Genomic DNA, 7,505 nt, shown 5'->3' with positions numbered 1-7,505 from the left:
TTTTTGTTACTCAAGCTTGTGGGAGATGGCTCATCTCAACCTCGTTTTCCTATGTTGTTCAAGTCAGGAAGGAGAAAGTTAATCTGAAATTGTGTTTTCTGGTTTACAGACCGAGACAGAAGGTAAAATTCTGCAAGTGTTGTCTAGGAAAGTCTGAAAGCTGCAACTGGTGCAAAGTAAACTGACACTAAATAATCCGCATTGGATGCCTTAATGTATTATTACAGTGAAAAGAAGAGGAAAGCTCTTTTCAAAATTCTCCATCTCCTTTTAAGAGACATATTTTATGGCAGGGGAGGGAAGGCCTTCTGTTCCGTTTCCAGCTACAGACCATAGCGCCTCAGGTTTTGAATCTGACAAAATGTACCGAGCATTAGGAAAATCTGCAAAACTCCTCTCTTCCGCCAAGTATTTATTATACGATGTTACCACCTAGGTTTTGTATGAAGTTAATCGCAGTTTTTCACTTTCAGATATATTTTACTTTTGTTGTCCCTGGGTCCTCGCAAGAGCAGAAAGCTCTCCGAGAAGGCTGCATGCAAAGATTTGGAATCGATTAAATAAAAGTGCAACTGAAAAGATACAAAACAGGATGCTACAGCAATAGCATCTCTGTTTTCTTTCTCTATGCACCAAGCACGGATCGTCCAAAGAGCCGCAGCTTCGCGACAATCGTCCTAAGGCCAGCCCCCACCCCCCACCCCCTACACACACATTCTCACCCTGCACCCCACTTTCCCCCGTGCCACGTTCCAGGCGATTAGCGTTCCCGGCGGCTATCGACCACGCCCAGGCGAACTTCAACGTCCTCGACGTTTCTTCCATTCACCAATGAGGTTTTGATCGGCTTTTCCATCTCCGCCTCGCGATTGGTCGAACCTGGCTGCCAATCTCGTGTCGTCAGACGGCTTGGTTCACGTGGCCGCCGGGTCAGTCTAACCCGCGGGGCGGGGCTGCTTCAGGGGTAGTATTGTCATCCTCACCCTCGTGTCGGCCCCGCCCAGCCCTTGGCTCCTGCGCTCCCAGACAGCCTTACCTGACAGGAGGAGACATGGCTCCACGTAGGAGCCCCAAAAGCGGCAGTCCCGGACCCGGAGCCCGGAGAGGTCAGTAACTGTCGGCTCGCTGGGCCTCAAGAGCAGCTGGATCGGACGCGGGTGGGGATGGAGGGAGGGAGGGGGGGGGCGAAGAGAAGCGTCTCCCATCTTTCTTCTCTCTGCTGCTGGAAACGTGATGGTTTCCCCGAGCCGAAGCTGCTTGGGGTTGCCATCTGGTCGCCGCTTTAGGAAGCCGCAGAAGGTCGGGTTTTTGCTCGCGCCACGATTTCGAAATTGGCGCTTTGGGGTTCCTTTGCACCTTCCTCTCCCCAAATGGGCTGAATTTGCTTCTCTGCCCAAGGGGGGAAATGGTGTTCTCAGTCCTGGAGTGGGACAGGACCTAGAATTACAGAAGGAAAGTAGGATGGGGCTCTAGGATTTCATTTCCTGCAGCGTTTAAGCTGCAGATTTTCAAAGGGCTTCCTACCCTTCTACTTTTGACCTCCTCCCTAAACGCACACAAAAGAGAGACAACACTAGGAGGAGCTTCACGTCATTTCTTCCTCCGCGATGTACTCAGGTCACACCTGTGTTGGGAGGTTTTAAGGAAAGGTTGTGCAATGGTGAGTTTATCTGGTCAGCAAATCTTTTACATGCACATAAGGGAACTTATTTTCAAACGGATTAATGTAAATTTCTGTTGCAAGAGTACACTGATATTCACATTTAAAGATTAAAAACATGCTATGGCAGTTCTACTGGCTGATCCTGTCTGTGGTTGGAAACCCAAGCCAGGCTGGACCTGTTTAGGATTTGCATGGAGAGAGAAAAAGGGAAATCTGGGGCTATAAACAGGAGGGAAAGGTTGAAAAATATTCCCAAAGATTTAGTGATAACCTTCTGTATTTTTTGCAAGAAAACCACAGGAATTAAGCTGATTACCTTAACCTTTAATGTGGTCTGGAAGGGCTGTTTTACATATTTTGTGGAGGTTAATCCAATAATGAATATTAAGTATTGTATACTACTGTTATGTGTCAACTTTCTCTTTCCCACCATACTTTTTTTACTGAGCCATCAGTGGCTTCTTTAAACCACCATGGTATTTTATTCAAATTGTAGCTGAGACCAACGGAGCTTTAAATGAGGTATTTTTGCCCTTCAAAAGAATACTCTGCATTCTGCTCAAAATGCAAGTTACTGGGTTGCTTCAGTTGTATCTTTAAAATATAGTTTAATACTGTTACAATTATCTTAGCAGCCTTCCTGACTTTCATTCTAGTTTTTTTGAACTATGTGCATGAGGTGTTCAGAAACTTTGTTTCCATTTTTCAATCAAAGCTTGTTATAATTTTTGTACCTGGATGAACTAAGATAAATGAAACAAGCCGATTTAAAACTATTATGAAATTAGAAGAATAGAATTTTAAATAGCACAAAACATTTGTTATTTTATATCTTTTTACCTTCTACTCCCAACTTCATAAATGCATTGCCCTAGGTCAGGGGTAGGCAACCTCTGCTCTTTTATGACTCATGGACTTCAACTCCCAGAATTCCTGAGTCAGCTGAATTTTTTGGTTTGATTAAAAAGTGGATATTTGCTGAGAAATAAAAGAGTTTTGGAGCTAGAGGGATAAGGCCTGAGTTTGGGTGATATGGATTTTTAAGGTATGATCCACCTAAGCTTAATGTGCTTTTTAAAAACCATTTTGTTAGATTTGCATACTGAGAGAATGGAACAGATATAAATCCAGGTTGGGTCCAAAAATACCTTTGTGGCTCTAAGCACAAGAAGCATCTCATAGAAGAGAAATGATAATTATGCACAAGTGGTTAACTTATTAACCATATTAGAATTTTATCAAGGAAAATGTAAAATGCAAAGTAAATTCAAGAGAAGATCTGGAGGCAGAAGGTTACACTTGTCAGTGACAAGTCTTATCTACAATTACTAGAAAGTAGATAAAAGAGTTTTTGGTTTTGAGTATTGTAAGCTGAGTTTCAGATAGACCTGTGTGCAGATGATGAACATGTTATTGCTAAATTGTATAAATGTCTCTTAAAATTTCAAACACAAGAACAAGAGAAAAATGTATGATAGCACAGGCTAAAAATGTTTATGCATAAATCCTGCTTGAGCAGGGGGCTGGACTAGAAGACCTCCAGGGTCTCTTCCAGCTCTATTCTATTCTACTTAACATTTAAAAATGGAAAAATGGCAGAATGTGTGGTTGAAGAACTGAAATGTACATTATGTTGTAATCTTCAAGGGACGTTTTATAAAATGATGTATCATTGGTATATTTCATCAGAAAAATTGTCTAGAATGTATAAAGATACTTCCAATTTATGTTGGAAATGTAAACAAGAGGGGACATTTTATCGTGCTTGGTTTTCATACAAAAACCAAAATGCAGAAAGGTTTGAACTTGATTACATATATTAATTTAGAAGATTTTAAAAATTAATATATAGTTGAAACCAGTAGCTTTTTTATTTGGTCTGATTGAAAAGCAGCTGGAAAAGTTAATGGAACTTTGTCTTTATATATTGTCTTTACATATAATAACTACAGCAAGATTATTTTATATGCACAAAAGTAGAAACATTCAACATTACCCACAACAGAGGAGATGGAACTTGCTGAGATGACTAGTTGACAATTTGATTAGAAAAAAGACATTATCTAAGTTTAATGGTGACAGAAAATCCCTTGTAGACATTTTGGTGAAATGGAAAAACATGAAATTATGATAAATGGTTTTGATGATTAGAAAAAAATAGAATACAGAAAAATGTAAGTCATGGGGAAAGAAGTTACATCTATGCTTACATGCTGTAGAAAAATCAGCAGCTGCTATCTTTTTATTTTTCTCCATTTTATGTTCCTAAGTTATAAACTTTAGGATTATTGTTCTAATTAATCTTTTTAGGCAAATCTTATATCCATTCTTATATCCCTTGCCTTGCTCCCAGCGTACTTTTGCTCCTTCAGTTTGGTCAATCCTTGATTTCTTCTGAAATGTTTACATGTCAACTGCTGATGAAAAGAGAATGAGTTAGGGCCAGATTGTTTTACATCTACTTCCATTTAAATATGCTTCTTCTTCATCGTCTGTACTGGCACTTTACTACCGTAGTAAGGAAATTTTTGTCCTCTCAAAACATGTGTAGTGCATATGTAAATGTTTGGAATACTGTTCATACAATAAGCAGTTAACTCTGGTTAGTGATAATAAATCAGCTGTTTTAAGGTTGGGGGTTTCTTCCACTTCTCCACCCCAATTGCTGAATAACATTAGTGCTCTTTTAAAATTTCAAAACATTAATAATATTGCAAAAACCTTTAGTTTTCAAAATATTTCCTAGTATAATCTGAGTGGGGTTTTATGTTGGAATTAAGATATTAATGATATTTACAAAATTCTAATCGTTATCGAATAATTCTTTGTGTGACTGGAACTTAAAATCTGGTTTATCTTAATAGCCTTTTCTCAGTAATTAGTAAAAAGATTCTTTTATTTTCATCAAGATTATTATAATCAAGCTTGACTTGAGGGAGATTTTATTTTTAACTTATTTAGAATGCATATTTCGAAAGAGGTATATGTGCAAAGTATAGTCTTAAATTAGTTTTTCCATAATTAAAGGAATTTAACACGATCTTTCTTGCAGAACGTTCTAGTTGATATGTAATTTGCTCATTGATTTTGGCTGTGCGTGCATATAGTACTCAATGGTACCAAAAGATTAAAGGTAAAGGTTCCCCCGCACATGTGTGCTAGTCGTTTCCGACTCTAGGGGCCGGTGCTCATCTCCGTTTCAAAGCCGAAGAGCCAGCGCTCATCCGAGGACGTCTCCGTGGTCATGTGACCGGCATGACTAGACGCCAAAGGCGCACGGAACGCTGTTACCTTCCCACCGGAGTGGTCCCTATTTTTCTACTTGCATTTTTTACGTGCTTTCGAACTGCTAGGTTGGCAGAAGCTGGGATGAATAACAGGCGCTCACTCTGTTACGCGGCACTCGGGATTCGACCCACCAAACTGCCGACCTTCTGATCGACAAGCTCAGCGTCCTAACCCACTGAGCCACCGCGTCCCTCTAACCAAAAGATTACTCAATGGTAATCTCCTTATACATAGTTTAATCTTACCGTGCTTTGAGAATCTAGTTTATTAAAGTATAATGCAAAGTCAGAAAATTGTAGTAAATCAGTTGAGCAAACCATCTTTAAAATATTTGGTAGGAAGAAAACAGAATTTATCTTTGCCTTTCTCAGATGTTTCTTTTATTTGCCAAGATAGGCTGGAATTCTGTTCATTGGTGCTCTTTGATTCAAAGAAATTTCTCTTAATGGAACAAAGAAGAGGGATATGATTGCTTCTTGCCATGTTTCATGAAATTTTCTACTACTGTGGAATAAGCCGAATGGCGGAAGGAGGTGAAATTGGCAAAGTAATTTTGCCTTTCAGAAAGGACTGATATAAGATTGTGAATCAGTTTGGTCTAGTGTTAAGGCACCAGGCTAGAAAGCAGGAGTCTCTGAGTTCACGTCCTGCTTTAGCCATGAAAGCTAGCTGGGTGACACTGGTCCAGTCACTCTCTTTTAGTCCAGCCCACCTTACATGGTTGCTATTGTGGGCAAAATAGGAGGAGAAAGATATGTTGGATACATTCACTGCCTTTGGTTGTTTGTAAAAATAGGTGGGATACAAATAAATAAAAGCAAGCCTACTATTAGATAGTATTGGATAGTATTCGCATGCCTGATTGTAGCCATTGAAAATAATCTTTTCTTTGGTTCCTATTACATACATTTCTGCTAACATTGTAGGACACAAGAGACACTATGAATGTGTTCTCAGTAGACAGATTTGTACACATTACAAGAAAATGATTTTTCAGGTAATTTGCTATTTTATTTTTATTTTTTTTATTTTAATTCTATTTGTATCCCGCCCTTCTCCGAAGACTCAGGGCGGCTTACAAGCTTAGCATTTGCATGGTATTTTGTTGAATTTGTATACTCTGACTCCCTATGACTGGGCAATTCATGCAAAATGATAAGAATACAGCAACAGAAGGAAAATCATCAACAAAACTCAAAGATAACAAAAGTTGGTGGCAAAATATACATCTTCTCAGATGAGGCTACACCATGGGTGTCAAACTCACCATGTCACATGACGTGTGTGATGTATCACGACTTTTTCGTATTGCGGGAGCTGGAGTGGGCGCTTCCTCAGCATGATGCAACCGGCCCACAGACCACCAGTTTGACACCCCTGGGCTACACCATCCTAGCCATAGTCTAAGCAAAAATCCAGGTCTTAAGGCTCTCTGAAACACTAGTAAAATGGGAGGCACCTGGATCTTGGAAGAAAATCTTATTCCAGAGGACAAGTTTTTGGCATACCACCAAGCCCTTCTTAAATCTACAATGGTTCTCACCTTCTTGTATTTTTAAACTTCATTATAAAAGACTTATGAGGTTGATGTGGATTTGTGTACATTTCTTTTGAATGTTCACTAATTTAATTTAATATTATAGTAAGGTCACATAAAATGTTTATGACCAAATAAATATTTCCCCCTGAATAACATTGTTTTCATAGTGACTTTCAAAGCAGTCTGCCTCAAAGTGGTACAATTATTATATAATTTTTGCCAAGAATTTTTTAAAAAATTATTAGATTACTGAAAAGTGTAGTATATCTCCTGCTACATATTCATTTGGGGTAGTCTTGTATTCAGTTGCAGTGTAAAAAAAATAACAAATGTGTATTTCTCATTTCCTCTATATTTTAGAATACATTGCTGTTAAATTATTGTAAATCCCTTTTTAAAACTGATTATTCTCACTTTTTTATCATTCAGTTTTTATTCTGTCCCAGAAACAAATCCTGTATAAGGAACTATTTACGAAAAGAAAACAAGCTCTGTTTTCTGAATGACAGTAATAATTGTTTCTATCTCTTTTATTGCAAAATAGGATAAAATGTTCAGAAAAACTTGAAAGGTTAAAAAAAAAGCTTTAAATGACAAGTTTCCTCCTAGAAACTTGCAACAAGAAATACAGCTAGATGGGAAGAAGACATCACATTGAAAAGGACAGAGAATAGCACCAGACTAACTAGGTCAGTCAGATATGAAAACTTAGTGAATTTAAATTAACAGGCTGCCTTTACATTACAACAAATATACTATATTTACTTTTTAAATTTTCCCTCTTCTCATAGTTGTATTACTTCACTTTATATAGCTTTGTTATCCTGCTTTTAAAGATAACGATGCAGGCCTACCTGCACTTTAAACCTAGGTATAAAGATGCGAAAGACATAAAAATAGAAATGCAGTATATCAGGGGTGTCAAACTCAATTTCATTGAGGGCCGCATCAGCATTGCGGTTGCCCTCAGGGGGCCAGGTGGGTGTGGCCAGGGTGGGCGTGGCCTACTGGGTG

The 7,505-nt window shown here is 38.7% G+C and overlaps 1 protein-coding gene across 1 annotated transcript in view; it reads left to right on the top strand.

Moving 5' to 3' along the window:
* The first annotated feature begins 947 nt into the window (after window positions 1–947).
* Window positions 948–7,505, top strand: part of ASPH (aspartate beta-hydroxylase) — a 108,009-nt gene continuing 101,451 nt past the window's right edge. The window contains exon 1 of the mRNA XM_083361234.1: window positions 948–1,106. Coding sequence (XP_083217360.1) covers window positions 1,052–1,106 — 55 coding nt within the window. The 5' untranslated portion in view covers window positions 948–1,051. The remainder of the gene's footprint in view (window positions 1,107–7,505) is intronic.

The sequence above is a fragment of the Vipera ursinii genome, assembly GCF_947247035.1.
Source record: "Vipera ursinii genome assembly, chromosome: 3".
Classification (NCBI taxonomy): Eukaryota; Metazoa; Chordata; class Lepidosauria; order Squamata; family Viperidae; genus Vipera; species Vipera ursinii.
The sequence above is the reverse complement of the archived record's forward strand: the minus strand, read 5'-3'. Positions and strand labels throughout refer to the sequence as shown.